Consider the following 21,324-nt stretch of genomic DNA (forward strand, 5'->3'; position numbering starts at 1 on the left):
GCCTCACCTCATGCTTTTTCAGTGCGGTTTTATGTCAAATTAGACTAAATATGTTATAAACACACGTGAAATACATTTCTTATTCTATGGAAAGTGATGACGTATAATAAAAGTGAATACAAACATTACATTGGTGACAAACAGTAAGAAAGCAAAAGGCATACGCTCGACTCAGTTTGTGAGGGATTGAACAATCTGACTCTATCTATTTTAATGCAGTTTGAATTGCCTCTGTATGAAATGTGCTGCACAAATAATTTTACCTTTCATTGCTTATTTATTAATAAATTAACTTTAGGATAGATAGATAGATACTTAATTTAACTATTTAAAAACGTAATTAATCCTGAGAGACATTGAAGAATATTTAACACCTGCAGCAGCTCTCACATCATGGTTTAACGACCATGAACTGATTTCACATTCTCTATCACAGTGGAACATTAAACATGCACAATTACCAATTATAACAACCACATGACTTAACATTAACATTATTAACACACTTTTCTTAACTGGACACTAACCTTCCCATGAGCCTTTGCTCCACAAACTGTCAGATCTCAGAGCGACCGTCCATTTGGGGTCTCTACAGTATAAAACCTTTACACAGATTAAAATGACACCTGTCCAATATCAGACCTCTTTTACAACTGCACAGCATCAAGGTACAGCAATGTCTGAATGGAGGTGGTGCACATTGATATAATAGCTGAAAATGATACAAGTCCTTACCTACGTGCATTTTTGTGTCAAATAAAATGTAGAATTCCAGTGGTGTAGTTACAGTGAAATGTCAGTTTTATTGTCACAATATTTATCAAAATAATAAATAAAAGGAGATGCCATTCATACCAGGAAGAATCATGTTTTCTTTCAATAGATGTGTGACTTTTTGCAATATAATTAATGTTCTTATTCATGATAGATTGTAAATAAGCTGTGCTTTTATGATCTTTATTATTATTATAACATGACATGAGTGATGTGAGCGCTGAAACTCACCTGACTGAACGCTCTTTTAGGAGTCTGTTTCTACACGTCGGACATTCTAAACGTTGTGATTTTGCTATTAAATTGGTGATACTGAGCAAGAGTAGTGTGTGGAATGTCTTTTCAACTTATTTTAATCTTACACACGACTTCAACCTGCAAAGCAGTTTGGTTTTCTGTATTTGACACAGGCCTCCGTTTTTTTAACAATAAATCAGTGATAAAAAGAGCAACACTTTTACCCTGCCAGTGATGGAAGAAGCATGTTTGTGCAGCCGCTGGTTTATGTGAACAGATCAAGACAGTCCTCCAAATCTGGTGCACTGCTAGACCCGTCACCATGGCAACAATCAGTCTGACAGTGCTGCTCTCTCTTCCGCCTCCGTTTATAAACAGTTGTTTTGTTCTTCTCTTCCTTTTGTTTTTCTCCCCCCTCCTCCTCTGCCTCCACTGTGTGAAGATGATCTTGTAGTTCCTGTGAGATTTCAGTATCAGGAGTTTGTAGTTCTTTGATTTGATCTCTGGACAGGGCTGACTGGAGATTCTGATGAAACCTTGAGATCACAAAACAAAAAAAAAGAAAAGTCAAAGCGGGCCTGCAGCTTGTTTGATTTGAATTGAACGAGTAGAATTGGTGAGAAATGTCTTCTTTTGTTTCATAATAACTTTTTAAATAATGACTGACAGAGACGAGGCCGGTTAGCAAACTGACCTTTGTATCCGTCTAAGATTCTCCTCCATCTTTTTGTTTGCAATATTTGTTATGAAATGGATGTAGTCGTGGTCAACCAGGAGCTTCCCTTTACTGCTGAGAGGAACCTCCAGACCGTGGGTGCTACGGACCGCCTAGAGGAGGTCGAGTACAGCAAGGATACATTCACACCGCTAAAATAGTGCAAACAAGCAACTCATGCAGCGACTGACTGCATCGACTGCTTAACGCTTTATTGACAATTTAATGAAATCAAACAGCGCTGGCAAAGAAATGGGAGTAAATCTGTTTTTGCCACAATCAAAGTAAAAATAAATTCAGTAACAAAGCATACCGTGAGGATCTTTCCCGTCTTGCTGACAGTAAGACCAGAGTTTCTGAAGCCTGAGTTAATGGCCACTGAGTGCTGGAAAAGATACAAGATGACAAGTTATTGACATTATTCATCAGTTGGTATATTTTAGTGAAAATGCTGACAGATTCTCTCATTAGAGACAGATTGAAACCTCTGTTAACAACTTCTCTAAACTGAACAACTGCTGTCTGCTACTCATGCATCCCTGGAGTCAACTTGTTTTTTTACTGTTGGGCATATAGTGACAGCTCAGAGGAGCAATCTAAGTCCAGAGTATGTAGAAAAGATCCTTCATATTCCTGCTGAAACATCAATCCACCTCATACTTGTTCAAAGGTCTGTTGAGCATCTTTGAGTTTTTAAGTGTTATTTGTGTAGAGGTATGCTTTTAAATCATCAGTTTCTCATAAAACAGAAGCAGATGGCCAATGCCTACCATGTTTACTTCTCTTAAAGGCTTATGTGATTTTTTGATCCAGCAGATGTCACCCTTGAGCATGAAACCAAAACAACTTGCGCTGCATTGTTGTGTTAGCATGCTAATGCTAGTGATCTTTATTATGCTGGTATCTTCACACTGCATGTAAATGTACCTGAAATGAGCGTGATCTAGAAACACAGTTAAGCAGTGAGTACAGTATGTTATTCTTCTTTTCTCTAGTCCCTCAATTAAACAACTTTTATACACGAGGGGAGGAGTCAGCCGGCCGTCCTGGCGATGTAAACAAAGTGAAGATAGGACTCTGAAAACTCTGAAAACATCACAGACAGTGGGACTCGGGTGTTACACCCATTGTAGACAGTCATGACTGCAGTCAATACCTTTTGCTTTGAATAACTTCAACCTTTAATTAAAATGTGACTGAAAGTTTAGAATAACCAAAAAGTGTTTTTTTTATGTTTGAGCATAAACATGTTACATTTAGTCTCAGTGTTGCCTCTGTGTATTCACACTGTTGCCGTCAGCTTATCAAATCTTTAATGTTAAGTTAATGATTCCCTACTGCAGCTTACTGAGCGCACAGCAGACAGGAGGAGTTCCTGTCATCACAAACAGGGAATTGGTTTGAGTTAAGTATTGATTTTGGATTAGTCACAATTCAAGAATCAATATCCAGTCAAGTTGTAAGAGAAAGATTCAAACCCCTTCATCTACAGTAGAAATTAACGACAAAGGTTCAAATAACTGGTATATGGTCTTTAGCCTGCCTTCAATAGAAAAAAGCTGTATTTAGTTGTGTGTATTAAAGACACTCGACAAGAGGAAAACCAACTGAATCTGCAGAGAGGACTGATACCTTCTCCAACAAGCAGAGGGAACTGGCTGCATCAGCAATCACCACAATCCATGGGAATCCTGTCGAACTAGTAGAGGAGTATAAGTACCTGGGTACCATCTTCGACAGCCTGCTGAAATTCGCCTCCAACACCGAGGAGATTCTCAGGAAATGTCAGCAGCGAAAATACCTCCTAAGGAAGCTCAATTCCTTTGGAGTCAGTAAGAACATTCTTCTGACCTTCTACTACTCCTTCATTGAGAGCATTATTACTTTTTCTATAACCTGCTGGTTCCACTCCACCACCCTCCAGAACAGAAACCGCCTGCAGAGCATGGTCACAGTCTGCTCTAAGATCATTGGACTACCTGTAAGGACTTTGACATCGATTTATGAGCAACAGACAATCAGGCTAGCAGGTCGGATCATGCAGGACCCCTCACACGCTCTCTTCCCAGCGTTTGAGTTGCTCCCCTCAGGACGCCGGCTTCGCTGTTCCTTTATATTGACATGCACCTTAACTGCCTCTGCTTTATCTGGTCCCATGCACTACATCACTTTATTCTATCCCTTTTATATCAGTATTCATACAGTTCTGCTAACTTTATTCCTGTTGTTTCTTATCCATCATTGCACTACGGTCACTTTATTTAACTAATTTTTACCTTTACAGTTATATTGTATATATTAGTTCTGTTGTTCTATTATTCACCATGCACCTTAATAACTTATCATTTAGTATTTGCCTACTTGCACATAGTTCTGTATACATATTTATTTCTCGTTTACTGCACATAGTTCTGGTTACATCTGTTTACATCTGTTTACATCCGTTTACATCTGTTTACATCTGTTAGTCCGATCACTGTCCACTTATATCTACTCTTTTATATTTTGTATTTTTAAGTCAAGTTTAAGCTTTAAGTTGTATTTAAATTGACACTTTCTATTTAGGTTAAAATGTTTCGTCTACCTGCACTGTTGTTAATTTACTGCTCTGTGTGCCTTGAATTGCCCCCCGGGGACAAATAAAGTTTTTTGAATTGAATTGAATTTGAATTGAATTGAAAGGCTCACTAGAAGGAAGGAATTGAACTCAAATCAAATGGGATGTGGGTGTGGGTGTAGAGAGACATTCTGTGTTTCCCTCTTCACTCTGATCTATCTAACTTCAACACATCATGTGTACAACATTATTCAGAGAGACGTTCACTTTCATTCTCACCACCAGCTGAGCATCCTCCAGCTGCCGACACTGAACATGGAGAACAAAGGGCTCAAACTTCAACACTGCGTCTGCACTGGACCTGGCCAGGCCGGAAATCTGAAAATTAAATACATCAATAATGTCACATTTTTATTTCAAATGTTTATTGTTAAATCACATGAATATAACAGAAGTGGTATCATATCTTACCAGGTCCTCAGACTTGCATTTCTGGTGTGAGACAAACAACCAAACACAATTCTGTTTGTGGACATCACTGCTCCCTGACACCTGGAGAGAACAAGACAACACAGAGTGGATTCAGATGGGTTCTTTTTTTATATTTTTATTACCGGACAAATGCCAATCTGCCTGACTAATGTTGGAAGACGAAGAAAAAAAACATTAAAATCTTTTAATCATTTCACCTAATTATCATTTTTTCATGCCAAATGAAAAACTCCCACAGCATTTTGATGAGAAAAGCTCTCAGATACTTAAAATCTGAAAACAGAAAACTTCCCACCTCCTTGATTATCAAGCCTCTTAATCAGCCTTTGAGGACATGGCTGCAATGCACACTGTAACCAACCTCATAATAATTCAATTCAAATAAACTTTGATACAGTTTAATGAGACAGTCATATAGTGTGCCCATATTTTATGTTATAGTTGAACCATGAAGAGCCTGTTACTTGAACACTATAAGATTAATATATCATACGTCATTACATCCTGCTGCTTTAAATGAAAATAGCCACAGTGGAAAATTGAGGACGCATCACGATTCTAATCAAATTGTTGACAGGATAATCCTAATCAAGTGGAATCATGACACCAGTGAAGACGCACAGCCCTGCTGAGCGTTTAACCAAATATATAACCCTATACAGGACGACTCAGAGTGGGTTATATATGTCTGTTGGGTATCGTGCACTTTGGGTTCTTTTCTGTTGAATTGTATTTAATTATTTTTTAGTATTTTACATGTCTTATGTTCTTGCTGTTGTTTATGTTCTTCTGTGTTTGCTTTAGTTTGTTCTTGTTTTTGCTGTTTGTCAAAGCACTTTGTAAACCTGTGTTTTTAAAAAGGTGCTATATAAATAAAGTTTTTTTTTAATTATTATTATTATTATTATTATTATTCTTTATTCCATTTTTATAAAGACTAGAAATTAAACAATGACATGAATTCAGTCAAAATACAATCTACACATGTTACTCTTGTTGTCCTGATTACATATATCAATCTAAAGAAGGGTTAAAATGTTGACAGAACTGAAACCATAGAGTTCAAATCACACAGAATGTCCCTCCTGAAAAAACAGTTCAAGGTTTCATCAGAGTATATTAACAGGATATAGTATTTATGAAGAATTTTTAAATTACTGTCTTGACTTTGAAAGGGACACAGACCTTTTTTGAAGACATTTTTAGTCTTCAGAATAAAAAGTTACGTTGGGGAGATCTGTTGTATTTTTTGTAAACATTTACATATATGTTTATTGACACATTTTATGTCAGAAGTGTTGAAACCATGCAATGCAGGCACAAAGTATTTTGAGTGTTTCTTTACACCAAAAGAAAAGTTAATTTATATCAATGAGGGGAATAGCTTTTAAATTGTATTCTTTGAAAGGGAAAATGAAATGTGAAGATACAGCTGTGTCTTACTCCATCAATGAGGATGATTCTTCCAGAGCAGGAGCTGGTCGTGAAGTACTCCTCACAGCTGTTCAGCAGAATCACCACATGTTCAATATCTTCATCCACACTGGATTTCTTACTGTGATCCAGTTTGTTCAGACACTGTTTCTTCCACTGCCTGAACGTTTTCTCCATCAGTAACTCTCAGCTGCTCCTCTCATGTCTTTGTGTTTCTCTTTGGTTTGAGCTGGAGGAGAATGAAATGTTCAAACTCGCAGGTCTTTAGTCACACACAAAGTTCATGCTTGGTCCGAGGTTTAAGTATATTTGCTTTCTGCAGGTTCCACTTATCCAAAGTGTTGTTTCTGCTTCCTCTTCTTCTTCTATGAATTTCCTCTTCTTCCGTTCGGTTTCATTGCTTTTTGCAACCAAAGCTGATGCATTACCGCCATCTACTGGGCTGTAACAGAACAACAGGGCAAAATAATTTCATTTTTTTTACCGATTGCAGTTCTGGTTTTATATTTTAAATACATTTAAATTATGTCTGCAGACCAAGTCAGTGTATCTTTTGGTCATCCGACTTTCCTTTCAGAAACGGGTATTAAAAAACCAAATAAACAGTGTTATTTGATTTTCATTTTAAAATCCCCAAATTTAAATTTAAATTCAAGGCTTTTTTTCTTTTTCATGGTCAAAAGGGATGAGATAAATTGAAAAAATAATTCGATTTTCATTTTCTATTTCATATAGGCTAACAAAAAATAAAATCACTAAAAAACAGAAATTAAAAAAAGGCCTGTTTCTTTATATTCTGAGACCGGATCTTGTCATTTACAATGAGGACGGTGCTGTGTAGAAGAAACAGTAGGCTATGGTTATGGGGGCGTAATCTACCGTGACACATGGACATGCAGCAGTACATCGTTTTCTGAAACAATAAAAGAGTGTGTCTCACTTTGGTAAAGTTAGAAAGATATTCACGGATCAATAACTCATCAGAACATTGCTTGGGAATTTTTGCTTTTATTCAATTTTGATGATTTTTTTTACTTACCAAAACCAACATAATATCAGTATTAATCTAAGAAATGTAGTATGAAAATGTGTAAAATGATTTTGCTGACACTACACCTCTGCTGGGTGAAGGGATTAAATATTTTTGTAGCATCTTTTTTTGGTGTTGTAATTTGCAGACGGTCCCTGCGCTTTTGATTATATGAAATAGAAAATGAAAATCGAATGATTTTTTAAAATTTTGCTCATCCCTTTTTGACCACGAAGAAGAAAAACGCCTTGTATTTCAACTTTAATTTTTGTATTTTAAAACGAAAATCACAAATCCACTCGTTTTTTGTTTTTTAATACCCGTTTCTGAAAGGAAAATCGAATGACCAAAAGATACACTGACTGGTCTTTTACCACTTAATACTTACAGTATAGAAAAGCAATAACTAATTGTGTCAAGAGCTTGAGACGATAGCTTGTGTGTTTGAGTCATCTCTCTTTACCTGTCTTAGCATACTTCTTTAACTCTCACAGTCCAAAATGCTGCTTCTTAGCTTCTGATGTAAACCTCATGTCTTTGCTCTGGCTTCAGATTAAATTCAAAACCCAGTTTAAAACTCTTTTGATTGTGTTTTTGCCATTGCAAGGTCAAACACTGGCTGCTTATATTGAAGATCTGCCAAAGCTTTACAGCACCAGCAGGACTCTCTTGAGTCTTCTGATCAGGGCTTGCTGGTTGTTCCTCATACCACACTCAAATCTAAGCTTCAAACCTTTGGAACTGTCTCCAATGGGAACTGAGAGCTGTGAAATCATGGGACATTTGAACAATCAGCTGGAGACCCATTTGTTTACACTTGCCTTTGTTTAATTTGTATTTGTCAGCTTTTATGAAATTATATTTAATGTCTGTTTCAATGTCTTAGATTTATCTTTAAGCTTTTTATTGTGATGAATCTATTTGTCTTATCTATTTATTTATTTTATATACAGTGTTTTTTTTCTGATAATCCATGGTTAAAACAACCATCCAGTTTGTCGTCTACATGACAACATATTGCAGCTTGTGGCTGAAGGCGATAACATGTGCAATGTTTTATGTCTTTGTGTCCTGAGGGCTGTGTGGCCCACATACTATAACAAACCGTATGTCTTTGTTTTTGCTAGAAGGGGGCATTCACACATATCTCATGAGCCCACCAGTGTGGAAAATAGGTTTTGAGCACACAGATGCCACACCCATCAATTGCTTTTGGTTTTCCCCCCTAAGGCTTTACATTCAGAAGAGACCGAAGGTAAAGTCAAGACCTAAACCTGCTGAAACAACAGTGTGGGTACACAGCAGGGTGGCAAACAACACTTTCTTAAAATATTATATCTGATATCTGACTGTACAAAAGGTGTGTAGGACTCTTTGGGACATAGTCAGTTCTCATCCTGCATCCACAATGCCACACACTGGTCTGCATCCATCAAGTCTGGCTAAGTGTATGATGAGTTTTCCAATGTTTTGCTGAAGTCTGTTCATCACTTTCTTGGCTAACATGAGATTATGCAACCTAAGAACTGAAAAAAAACATCTTTGACTGCAAAATCAAAACACGATTGATGAAATAAAGACAGCAGGATTGTTTTTCCTGACTAAGAACACTATACTTATATGAACAAGAAAATATTAGCAAAGCAGTAAGAAGTATACTTTTAATTCACAAGGGTCGCCAGTTAAAGGGATGCTGAGGGTGCTGTATGGAGGAGTTTCCATGTATAGTACGACAATCACTAAGATAAGATAAGATAAGATAATCCTTCATTTATCCCACAATGGGGAAATTTAATAAACTATTTAATAACACTATTTTTGCTGGTCAGATTAAAGATGACTTAATCAGATTGTCTAATATAGCTAGGCTAATCGCTGTCTGCGCAGATGTAACGCTAAAGTGATCACATTAAATTATACCCTTGAATCTACGCTACTGTGATTGGCTGAATAGGAAGTAGACATCTGATTGGCTACAGAAATTTTCCTGCTGAAAAACATGCATTTGTGAATCTAACCACGGCAGGGGAGTCTCAAAAGTCCCACACACAAATGCAGTGAGGTTCACAAATGATAAACAGTTTGTAAATGCAGACTGAACACTTTATATATTTGTGGATTTCTACTACATATATACAAAACCATAAATATTTGTGTGTGAATCAGAAATACATTTGTGAATCTTATTTTTTTATTTGTGGATTTGTTTTACATTTATATAGAATGAAATATATTTGGGTGTGCATTGAAATACATTTGTGAATCCTTCTGTGTGCATTTGTGAATATTGAGACTGATCTAACTCCATAGTGCTGCGGTCCCTTTAAAATCAAGCACAATTAAAAACCACCCTCTAATGGGATATGTGGATGTGTCATCTTGAACAGCCATCTGCCAAAACTGTGTTGGGGTTGAGAGGGAGTAGAGGGAGATGCAGAAAGAAAGAGACACAAAAACAACAATGTGTTACATGATACCTGTGATGCTTTTTTTGTTTCCTTCACTGTAGTAGTCTCTAACTGTTTATCATGCTTACTGCAGACTGATACAACTCTTAGCTGGTCAGAGCTTTTCCATAAGAATAACAGAATGTAGAGTTTTAGATGATTATTCTTTCAAAGCTCATGCTTTACAGACGAGCGAGAGTTAGGGTTTTGCCAACAAGCACAGAAGTGGAAGGATGAAACAAAAACGTAATTTGATCATCTGTCATGGTGGGAGAGGTCAAATAGCTTTTTTGTTGTTCCAAGTGTTAAAAATAAACAGAAGAAAAAATAAAACTTATCAAATTTGTTTTTAAACTGTTCATAAAATGCTTTTCTTTGCGAACATGTAGGCCTATAATTTGTTATTTACCAAACATGACCAACAAAAAGCTTGTGGTGTTTTGAGATTTGATGATTTTTTAAACATGTTATTATGATTTAATTTGATTGTCAAAATATATTAATAATTATGAACAATTAATTATTCATATTACAAAACACAATTACTAATCTGATTTAATAATCACAGGGCACCACATCTTAAATCTTTAAATACAAATAATATTCTATAAAGATCTAATAAATACCTGTTTTAAAATGACTAATATTAATTATCATCAATATAATAATTATAATAGTGGATAGCTCCTTTTCAGAACTGTTATCGTCTCCAACACCTATTGACTGCAGATCGGTCCAAGCCTCAAATCTTATCGAACTCCATGGCTAACTTTGGTACAAACGAGAAATTGATCTGATAAATATGATTTAAACCAACTTGAAGCGGTTTCTGTAACACCATGTAATTGATCTCGTCTGTGTAATGGGTTGTAATAGCCAGTTGTGTCAAATGCAGCGCTAAAATCTAACTAAGCGGAGAGAAAAGTCCACTTAGTAGATCGTCATAGATAACTGGGCTGAGCCATAACACACTAAAACCCAATTAGACATTAAAGGACTTGTTGTTGTTTTGACCAAATCTAGCTTATGTCAATAAATAAAATTGTGGAAAAAGTCATTAAGGTACATTCCATTAAAAGCTTTATATGTGATTTTTTGATCCAGCAGATGTCGCCCTTGAGCACCAACATGAAACCAAAACAACTTGCGCTGCATTGTTGTGTTAGCATGCTAATGCTAGTGATCTTTATTATGCTCGTATCGTCACACTGCATGTAAATTTACCTGAAATGAGCGTGATCTAGAAACACAGTTAAGCAGTGAGTACAGTATGTTATTCTTCTTTTCTCTAGTCCCTCAATTAAACAACTTTTATACACGAGGGGAGGAGTCAGCCGGCCGTCCGGGCGATGTAAACAAAGTGAAGATAGGACTCTGAAAACATCACAGACAGTGGGACTTGGGTGTTACACCCATTGTAGACAGTCATGACTCACAGAGTTATTTTCAGAGGATATACTTGATTTATATTACATTTAAGTGTGAAAAATCACATAGAAAGACTTTAACCTGGGTAAAGTTGTCCATTATCAGACAGTTGCCTCCCCTTTCACTGCAACCCTCCCAAACACATGTGTAGGCTACTGGGAAAGGGACAAAGGGTGTCAGTGAGCAAGGTGTCCAGACTGAAGTTAGTCATTCTGATGCGTCTGTTCTTCAATAACTTAGGAAACATCAATGTAAACGTGTTTGGGATGTTCTTGCAAAATAAGAGCCAGACTTGCAGGAAACTAATATGTGTGTGCAATACCTACAATACCCAAGGACATTCAACCCTGAAAACACCATTATAAGCAGACTTGAATATATTTTGACTTCATAAATGTATGTCAACAAAGATAGATATTTATAGAGATAAACTTGAACTCAGTCACACTCAATTGTCCGGAAAACTCTTCCACCAAACAGTGCACGTAGAGTCAGCAAAAAAAAAGAGAATTAGCCTACTGATTAAAGGGATACTTCACCCGTTGAAACATGAATCTGTATTGACATTGGGTCATATATGTAGAACTATGAAATACATTTTGAAGTTGGTGCCTTCTTGGCCGAGAAAAGGCAGAAAGTATCTTTTTGGCTCATGTGGATGAAAGACAACAACTCCCAGAATGCACAGCACCACAGGACGCTCCCACTACTTTATTAATCCCAGAGGGAAATTTGATCGATACAGTTTCTCCAAAATAAACAGTATAGCAGTAGAAATATAGTAAGAAAAACATTTACAGGTCTTGTGTTGCGGCCAGCGGTGGCAGCAGCCAAAACACAAGCAGCCGTCTCGCCACTATATTTACATTTTTTTGCACATTATCAGCTTTCTCCATAGAGCCTGTTAGCATAGCTTCCAAGCAATATGGCAGACGTTAAGTTTTCGATTCTGGGAGTGAGTTCCCACCCACTGATCTGTGATTGGTCTGTAGCTTTAGTGGTTGAAAATATGAGGAACTAGCACTGTAGTTTCACCCCGCTAACCGCAACAGCTTCCAGTGATGCAAAAATCATCATTTTTGCATCACTGGAAGCTGCTTTTCAGTAATGCAAATGGGTGAAATATCCCTTTAAGCTAGTAATAGAACTGTGTGAATGCGAACAAAAAGGGCTGCATTGCAACGCCAAAAATGCCTGCTGCGTGCAATCCAGTAACCCAGAAAAATCTTGTGTGGGCCTACAACAATTTGTTAGAAAGGTAGCAATAATAAGACAAACGATGTCATCCCCCCAGAATCATTGTCTTAGAATCACTGTCGTTAATCATAGACACCTACCCTCCTACATAATAGAAAATTATGTGAGAGTTTGTGATCTTTTATTTTGAAGATCGTCACAGGAAGTATAGTGCTTTCATGTGTTGGTCACTTGACAAAGGATACCTGCTGCTGCAGAGCTGAAGGAGGAGGTGCAGTGGATGAGAATGACTGAGACACCTCTATGAATGGAGTATTCTTCTTCTCTGAGCACAGTATACATTTGATGAAGGATTATTCTAGATGTTTGATGTCAGTGCAGGGTACAAACAGCTCTGCTGGGGACAGTGCCAGTCCTCCGCGGGTACAGTTTTTTCAGCCTCCAAAACCGCATTTTAGGGGAATTCGCGGACCAGTCACATCAGGCGTCCACTGCTCCAGCTCACCTCATCGGGCTATTGAGCTCCGTCGTTAACGACTTGGGGGAGACGGGACTCGGCCAGAATTTCGCCAAAATTACGACGGGAATCAAGTACTACTCACTGTCTCCCGGTAACGGGAGAGACCACCGGAAGCTCGTAATGTCTCGTGCCAAGGAGCGTCTGAAAGTCGGGAATGAGACCAAGGACAGCGTAACTTTGTTACCGTGCTTTTATTTTGTAGAGGTATGATCTATCTATCTATCTATATCTATCCATCTATCACCTTTCTATCTATCTATCTATCTATATCTATCTCTATCTTGTGAGGTTGGTGCATTTTCTGGGGGGGCGGCTTTCCCCAGTTTTTTCAGAATATTTTATTTTATTTTAATGAAACACTTTAGTACTTTAGTTGTATCTTCTGTGCCTTTGCTGCCATTTACAATCGTCCCTATTAGTGAAACAGCGCCCCCTAAATATTAGGTTATGTTGGCTCTCAGAATCTCAGAATTCTAAATTTAACGCAGAATTCTGTCTTTGAAAAAAAAGTCAGAATTCATGACTTTTTTTCTCAGAATTCTGAGATTAAAGTCATGGATTCTGACTTTTTACCCACCTCAGCATCTAGGTTCTTGTGGTGGTAAAAAGCAGAAAAAACAATGGAAGCTCAATGACTCTTGTAATAAATAATCATTACCTTTCATCTAACTATACTAATCTGATACACACAGCGACACATTTATCAACAGAGCTGTCAATCAAGGCATTTTAAACCTGAAATGATGATGCAGTGTACTGTACTATGTTTTGGCTAGTTGATAGTGCTAAACTGCATCTGAAGTTAAGCACAGCCAGCTAGCCACTCTGTACGGTCAATAACCATGTTGTAGAAACACATGAGAATAGCTGTCCTCTTCTGACATGTGGGGCCCTCCCCTTTCTGTCTCTATGGCTAGCTGTTGATTAAACGGCCCTCTGAATAGGGGGGTTACTGGGCTGTCATTTCTTGTTGTCAGATGGTGTTGTGTAATGAATATCTATCTATTTGTCTGTCTGTCTGTCTGTCTGTCTGTCTGTCTGTCTGTCTGTCTGCATGCCTGTGTGTTGACAACACCAAATAACAGTATTTTGCAGAGGGTAAAGGGTCTGGCAGTGTGCTGTCTGATTAGTTTGACTGACTGGTTTGATATGATCCACAGACTAACTGACTCACTGGTTGACTGACAGTCTCGAATGTTCCTTTATCAGAGCTGATGAATCAGTCTATCAGGCTATACGTTCTTATGGACAGCAGAGCTCTGTTGTTTGAGCTGACAGATCAAATATAAAAGCAAATGGCATCTATTGTTCAGGGGCGTGTATTTTAAATTCCTATAGTCTAAGTAAGTACACTGAAAACCACATTCAGATTAAGTTTATACAACGTTATGATGCTACATTCAATCTAAAGGCTTTACAGGTATTTAATAGAGGGTCCAATGTGGCAGTGTTTCATGAATCCCCGTGCAGTGTCCAAAAAGTGCAGGCAGTGAGGGGAGTAACACAAAGAAGGTGATCTGAGGCAGGGCAAAGAACAAAAATGCATTAGCTACACAAGCTAGAACTCGAGGACTGTTCATCACTAAAGGAGCCAAGAGAGTACGATAACACACGAGCTGGTGAAACAATGTGGCAGTGAGTGTGAGGCCAGAGAGCAGTCTTTGTACAGTGAGTCCTGATCACAAAACAAAATTCACCTGGCGCCGCCGTGAATTGAAAACCACGCCCACCACACTCACACAGAACACACAGAGAGAAACAAGAGGATTAGACAGACAGGAAATCACAAAAAACACACACATGGAGAAGGGAGGGCAGCCATGATGTGAATCATTACGGTATTTAGTAAGAAAGGAGTTAAAATCCAGTTTCAGATAGTTGTTGTCAGTAAACTATTAAACTGAGCTATTAGTGATACTGCTTGTTTTTCATTCAACACTTTTATACATTTCCATTTCATTGATTTGCCAAAGCGTAACCTGTCCTCGTCATTGTTTGTTTTCCTGAGACTAAAACTATGCTGCATTGCATTTTAGTAATGTTGTCTGTCAGATCTCCTCTCTCTGTTAACTGCAAATCAACTGTGGAGATCCTGCTCACGACACATACACAAGAACATTAGATGATATTTTCTAGAGAGACACTGACTCCACTAGTTTAAAAATAGCAGATCGCAATCTTATATAAAAAAAAAGAAAAATGCTAGAATGGTCAGCAAAAACACTGCAGAGATATCATCTATGTGTGGAAACACTGGGGGTGCATCATAAACTGGAAATTCTCTATCTGCTGTGACCATGTTTGTACACTTCTATTCGGCTACTTGGAAAAATGGAAGTCAAACAGCAGAAACCATGCATTTCTGTTGAAAAAGTTGAATTAGGATTAACTTTTTCATTTTACTGGTTTGAACTGTCTCTTGTGTTTACTGGTTTTCAACTGTCTTGTAAGGTACTATAACATCCCTCCTTTTCCATTTCAAGGGACTCAAAAAAGTGTGCAAAATTCTTACTAAAGGAAATTGGCGACTATCTCGCTGTGAAAACCCTTTTTGAGTACAGCTCTGACTCCAATTTGTAACAGAGCTTTTGATTGGTGGAAAATATGGAACACAGCTTCTGATTGCTTAACAGACTCAACACAAGGCCTCTGGAAGGGGCTTACAGTTATTAACATGGAATCATTGATAAATAATTACAAGAAGACAAGAAGATGGATTTATTATTGATTCACACCAGCTGCTTCACATCATATAAGAGGCTCTAGTATTACGTGATGTGAAATCTACTATGTCTAAGATTCATTTAAATTTAATTTGATTTGTTTGGGTCCAAATCAATTTTGTAATTAGATTATTGGGGTCATGATTGGATCCAAAATTGATTTTTTTGATTCAAAACAATTCCTGATTCACATACTCTTTGTCATTTCAGGATACTCTCATGGCGCTTTGAGTAGTTGGAAGAAAAGCGCCATATAATCTGAAGGCTGTCCATCATTTAGAAATTAAAAAACTTAAGGCATCGATACCATCTAGCACTTTTAAATATGTGTAAGAAAGTCCTGCACAATTACCATAATGATCACAGTGCCACTGTTTGCCACACAGTTTGCATGGTTGTTTAGACTACATACAAGACAGACTGGTGGTACTGTTTAAAGAGTGACTGTGTTGTCTGTGGTTGTCTTAGGCATTCGAGCTACTGGACACCAATAGGATAGCAGTCCTTGTGAATGCATCTTTGTTTAGCTTTTAATTAAACATCAAAAACTAAGATCAAGATATCTAAAACAAACTATTTGAGAGTACAGATATTAGGGACGGGTATTTAAAGTCATAGATGCTTGAATACTCACAATATGTCATGAACGAGTACTCGAGTACTCACTGGTTTTATATTGAGGCTCATCTTCTCTGCTCTGGTATCATCACAACAACTTGTGCTTTCAGGGTTAGCAAATGATGTGAAGTGAGACTGCCTGTTGTCTGTCTCTGGTTTCTCCTTTAAGCTCATGTGGTTAAACATTCAACTCAATTCAATGATATGCAAGTTTTACACCACTTTCACTGCATGTTATCGTCGTCTTTTTAAAAAACTTTTTTAGATGTGCTCTCGCCTTTGGAATAATCTGTCCCTTGAGAGTTGCCGCAGCTGCTGTGAATCAGTTGTTGTTGCCTTAATCAGGCTCGCTGCGCACCTTGTGTGTATGTTAAATAAAGCTGAAGCTGTAGCTGAAGAAGATACATCTCTGTGTGCCATTCATTATTCTTTTAACGGAATACATCAGTTAGGCAAACACAGAAAGCTCAATGACATAAAGTAAGCCAAACTAAGTTGAACTTTTGTAGCTTATCACAATATCTTCGTCATTGTATGGGTAATGAAACCTCATTACCCTTAAGTACTACTGCCCACCCTTAACAGCTCGATTCCTACTTTTTTTTCAACAGCTGTGGTAACTTCAAACACAGATGCATTCGGCCATCTCAGTTGCTATTTTCCACAAATAGTGTTAGTTAAAAAAAAACAGCAGGGTAAGTTATAATGTCTAACCAATGGTTTAAATGTGTGCAGATGTGTTATCTTTTAATCTGAGTTTGAGAGAAGACGCTATCTAAAGCTGTCTCAGCAGCTCAGTGACTGTTTTGAGATAATGCAGCTAGAGCTAATAGACTCTCATTATGCTAATGCTAGCATACTTGTGTTAGCATTTTTTGGATGTTAGAATCGTTTGAAATTAAAGAAATTGATATTTGAAATTCTGACCGGGATCGATTTTCTACCATACCCATATCTAGTATGCAGCTTTCCAAAAATAACTCTCTGATGTTTTTACTGTATTGCAGACCTATGGGGATTAATGTTTTGATTATCAAAGAAATAGCAAAGAAAGAAATTTGTTATACAGTAAATGGATTTAAGCTTATATAGCACTTTTCTAATCTTCTGACTACTCAAAGCACTTTTACACCACATGTCACACTTACACATTCACACACTGATGGTAGTGATCACTATGTAGTATCATCAGAAGTAACTAATGCCATTCATAAACCACCACTGAAGCAGCAGGAGCAATTCAGGGTTAAGTGTCTTGCCCCAGGACACAATGGACATGTTGCTCAGCTGGGGCTCAAACCCTCAACCTCCCGGTTGAGAGGAGATGACTCTACCAACTGAGCCACAGCCGCCCAACAGTAGATGTTGGCGCCTGTGGAACAAAATGGGCTGATTGGTCAAATTAGCAATAGCTGCAGATGTTCCCCAAAATTGGAGCGAGTTTGCTGAATTCCACATTTGCAACTTCCTGGAGGGACGGTTAAAAAAAGGTCCTTGGCATGTAGTGTCCCAGCATGCTTTTAGCAGGGAAGCAGCCACTTGCAATACACAGTGAATGTGGGCCAACAGCCTCTAAGTCCCAAAACGCAAACAGAGCGGGAATAGGATGGCATTTCATTCCACAAGTCACAGTGGTGTGAGTAAAGAAACAATTCACATGGCCTGCTGCAAGTGCAAAGAGCTGGTGCACAAACAAACACATAGTGAACTTCTACTGGGAGAGCAGGCAGGGACAGTTCAAATATCTATTACAACTAAGTAAGAAGAGAATACCAAAGAGAATCCTTAGGCCTAGACCGGCTCCTTTTGTGAAATAATATGTTATGATTTGGTGCTATACAAATAAAAAACGATACATTGAAATTGATATTGTCATGTATTAAAAGATTGGCTTAAACTAGATGCACTCGACTAGATATGTGGCGTGTTTGAATAACCCTTAAAGAACGACTAATTCTGATCACTAGTGGTGTAAAGACTCACTGATCAGAATTGGTAACTGGTCTTAAAACTAAAGACGAGTACATGAGTGAACTCTGGATCAGTAAAACCATACTATGAACCAGATCACTGAGGTATTTCTTCTTATCAATGTGTTTGACATTTTTAATCTATTAATGACCGGCTACTTAATCTAATATGTTAAGAAAAAGTCCTACAGAAGTGTTTCTGTTGGAGGTAGAAAAACAATATTTGCAGAGGAGACTGGACTGGCTACACAAAGACAAATGAAATAATTAAATGTAATATATTTTATATCATACCTCGGTTGGCAGACGATATTAAGTTTCTTAAAAAAGGCAAAAAATAACTGATTGAGATTTGATGGTCTAGGAATCAATGCACATATTATTTTAATATATAATATAAAATACAAAGACAGAATGACAAATCTTACCTGTTGAAATGACAAAGCATACCTGTGCTAAGATGCTCTTACCGGGTATTCCAATAGACCTAAACATTAAACACTTCCTACAGCCAGGACTCGCCAAAGTCACATCATCCACAGCTTGCTGTATTGCTAAGGTTTATGACCAAATGACTAAATAAGATAAAATAAGATATTCTTTTATTGTCCCCTCTGGGAAATTTCCTTGGACTCCGTCCAGCTGCAACTTACAAGTAATAGAGAACAATTCCACAAGAATAAAATAAATCTGCGACTGCAGGCGGTCTGTACCAGACAACAGAAAAATAAACAATTTCACAGACTTGAATTCCATGCTTACTCTTGTCCACACACACAATATTTACACATGCACACATTACAGCAGTGTTCACAGATGAGTATTTTAGTCATGTTGAACAGGTTCTGCATATTGTTCTGTCCACATGAAGATTATGTTAGTGGTTACTGAGGAGTCTAGCTGACATCGGCAGAAAATAGTTTTTATGGCAGTTCAGCCTGAATTTGGGGAATCTCCTGCCAGAAGGTGAAGGCTGGAATTCTTGCGGTAGAATGTAAAAATGGTTGCCTGCAACCACAATTCAATGATTGTGTTTCACAGCGGGTTCCACGGTCCTTGCCAGCAGCGCTATGCTCTGCTCCGTTAAAATATGCTGCGAGTCTATGTTCGATGGTGTACGCTGCAAGCATCCGTCAAGCTGGACAGAATAGAATGACTCAGACAGGAAGTCAGACAAGGAAAGGGACAACTTCAAAACAATATACAATATACGGACTAATGATCGTATTTTCCATCACTAGTCTAACTATCAACATTACATCAAAACAGGCACCAAACAACAACAACAACAAATCATCCTCAGAAAGACACAGCTACATGTTGTTTGCACGTTTTCCCCCTTATTACCGCGTGATCTTGTAGTTTCTGTCGTAGTTCTCCTGTGATCTTGTAGTTCTCTCGTAGTTCTCCTGTGATCTTGTAGTTCTCCTGTGATCTTGTAGTTCTCTCGTAGTTCTCCTGTGATCTTGTAGTTCTCCTGTGATCTTGTAGTTCTTCTGTGATCTCTTGTGATCTTGTAGTTCTCCTGTGATCTTGTAGTTCTCCTGTGATCTTGTAGTTCTCCTGTAATCTTGTAGTTCTCCTGTAATCTTGTAGTTCTCCTGTGATCTTGTAGTTCTCCTGTGATCTTGTAGTTCTCCTGTGATCTTGTAGTTCTCCTGTAATCTTGTAGTTCTCTTGTGATCTTGTAGTTCTCCTGTTATCTCTTGTGATCTTGTAGTTCTCCTGTGATCTCTTGTGATCTTGTAGTTCTCCTGTGATCTTGTAGTTCTCCTGTGATCTCTTGTGATCTTGTAGTTCTCCTGTGATCTTGTAGTTCTCCTGTGATCTTGTAGTTCTCCTGTAATCTTGTAGTTCTCCTGTAATCTTGTAGTTCTCCTGTGATCTCTTGTGATCTTGTAGTTCTCCTGTGATCTTGTAGTTCTCCTGTAATCTTGTAGTTCTCTTGTGATCTTGTAGTTCTGCTGTGATCTTGTAGTTCTCCTGTGATCATGTAGTTCTCCTGTGATCTTGTAGTTCTCCTGTGATCTTGTAGTTCTCCTGTGATCTTGTAGTTCTTGTGATCTTGTAGTTCTCCTGTTATCTCTTGTGATCTTGTAGTTCTCCTGTAATCTTGTAGTTCTCTTGTGATCTTGTAGTTCTCCTGTGATCTTGTAGTTCTCCTGTGATCTCTTGTGATCTTGTAGTTCTCCTGTGATCTTGTAGTTCTCCTGTGATCTTGTAGTTCTCCTGTGATCTTGTAGTTCTCCTGTAATCTTGTAGTTCTCTTGTGATCTTGTAGTTCTGCTGTGATCTTGTAGTTCTCCTGTGATCATGTAGTTCTCCTGTGATCTTGTAGTTCTCCTGTGATCTTGTAGTTCTCTCCTGTGATCTTGTAGTTCTCGTGTGATCTTGTAGTTCTCCTGGGATCTTGTAGTTCACCTGTGATCTTGTAGTTCTCTTGTGATCTTGTAGTTTTCCTATGATCTTGTAGTTCTCTCCTGTGATCTTGTAGTTTTCCTGTGATCTTGTAGTTCTCCTGTGATCTTGTAGTTCTCCTGTGATCTTGTAGTTCTCCTGGGATCTTGTAGTTCTCCTGTGATCTTGTAGTTCTCCTGTGATCTTGTAGTTCTCTTGTGATCTTGTAGTTCTCCTGAGATCTTGCATAGTTACCGGGGAATAAATGAGGAAGTGACTACTAGTTAAACATTAGTTAATGGGTAGATAGTGAGTCATCACATTCTATAGAGTAGCTTATAATTACTGAACAGAGAACGAATGCTAGATGTGGTACACAACATTTTGAAGTTACTGGGGAAGGAATATGGAACAAACTACTCGGGATGTTAATCACCAGTTTCATCATGATTTGATATTGATTATTTTAATGCCTCACTTTACTAAAGAGAACACAAAAGAAGTAAACTGTGTCACGGGTGTGGGAAAATAAGGAGGTGGACCCAGATGCAGATCTAACAAAAAAATATTTATTGAAACAAAAAGGCAAAAACTAAAACTGTCTATCAAAATGTCCAAACTGAGAAAATCCAAAAATTGACAAGCACTGAGAAACACTAGGAAACACTGCCACTCCAACATACGACAAACAACACTGGCAACTTACAACATACAACCACCTGACACAGAAGGGAAGAAACACAGAGACTAAATAGACACAGCGGCCCTTTCCGAATTGTCACAGT

The 21,324-nt window shown here is 37.9% G+C and overlaps 2 protein-coding genes across 2 annotated transcripts in view; one reads left to right on the forward strand and one right to left on the reverse strand.

The window, feature by feature from the left end:
- Positions 1–778: 778 nt before the first annotated feature.
- On the reverse strand, positions 779–6,570 carry tyw3 (tRNA-yW synthesizing protein 3 homolog (S. cerevisiae)). Its single transcript, XM_020629853.3, has 6 exons — positions 6,219–6,570; positions 4,755–4,835; positions 4,563–4,661; positions 2,040–2,111; positions 1,706–1,839; positions 779–1,547 (listed from the first exon to the last, which is right to left on the reverse strand). Exons 1-6 carry the CDS (start codon positions 6,384–6,386, stop codon positions 1,277–1,279), a joined length of 825 nt encoding a protein of 274 aa, XP_020485509.1. The 5' UTR covers positions 6,387–6,570; the 3' UTR covers positions 779–1,276.
- A 6,000-nt stretch (positions 6,571–12,570) lies between these two features.
- LOC109981168 (phospholipid phosphatase-related protein type 4-like) overlaps positions 12,571–21,324 on the forward strand; it is a 38,746-nt gene continuing 29,992 nt past the window's right edge. The window contains exon 1 of the mRNA XM_020629842.3: positions 12,571–13,035. Within this exon, the coding sequence (XP_020485498.1) occupies positions 12,952–13,035 (84 nt within the window). The 5' untranslated portion in view covers positions 12,571–12,951. The remainder of the gene's footprint in view (positions 13,036–21,324) is intronic.

The sequence above is a fragment of the Labrus bergylta genome, chromosome 4 (assembly GCF_963930695.1).
Source record: "Labrus bergylta chromosome 4, fLabBer1.1, whole genome shotgun sequence".
In the NCBI taxonomy this organism is placed as follows: Eukaryota; Metazoa; Chordata; class Actinopteri; order Labriformes; family Labridae; genus Labrus; species Labrus bergylta.

Coding starts and splice junctions, on each gene's coding strand:
- tyw3 (XM_020629853.3), bottom strand. CDS start 6,386: ATGGAGAAAACGTTCAGGCAGTGGAAGAAACAGTGTCTGAACAAACTG. Junction 4,662..4,754: donor AATGCAAGTCTGAGGACCTG/GTAAGATATGAT, acceptor TTTAATTTTCAG/ATTTCCGGCCTGGCCAGGTC. Junction 2,112..4,562: donor TGGAGGATGCTCAGCTGGTG/GTGAGAATGAAA, acceptor TATCTTTTCCAG/CACTCAGTGGCCATTAACTC.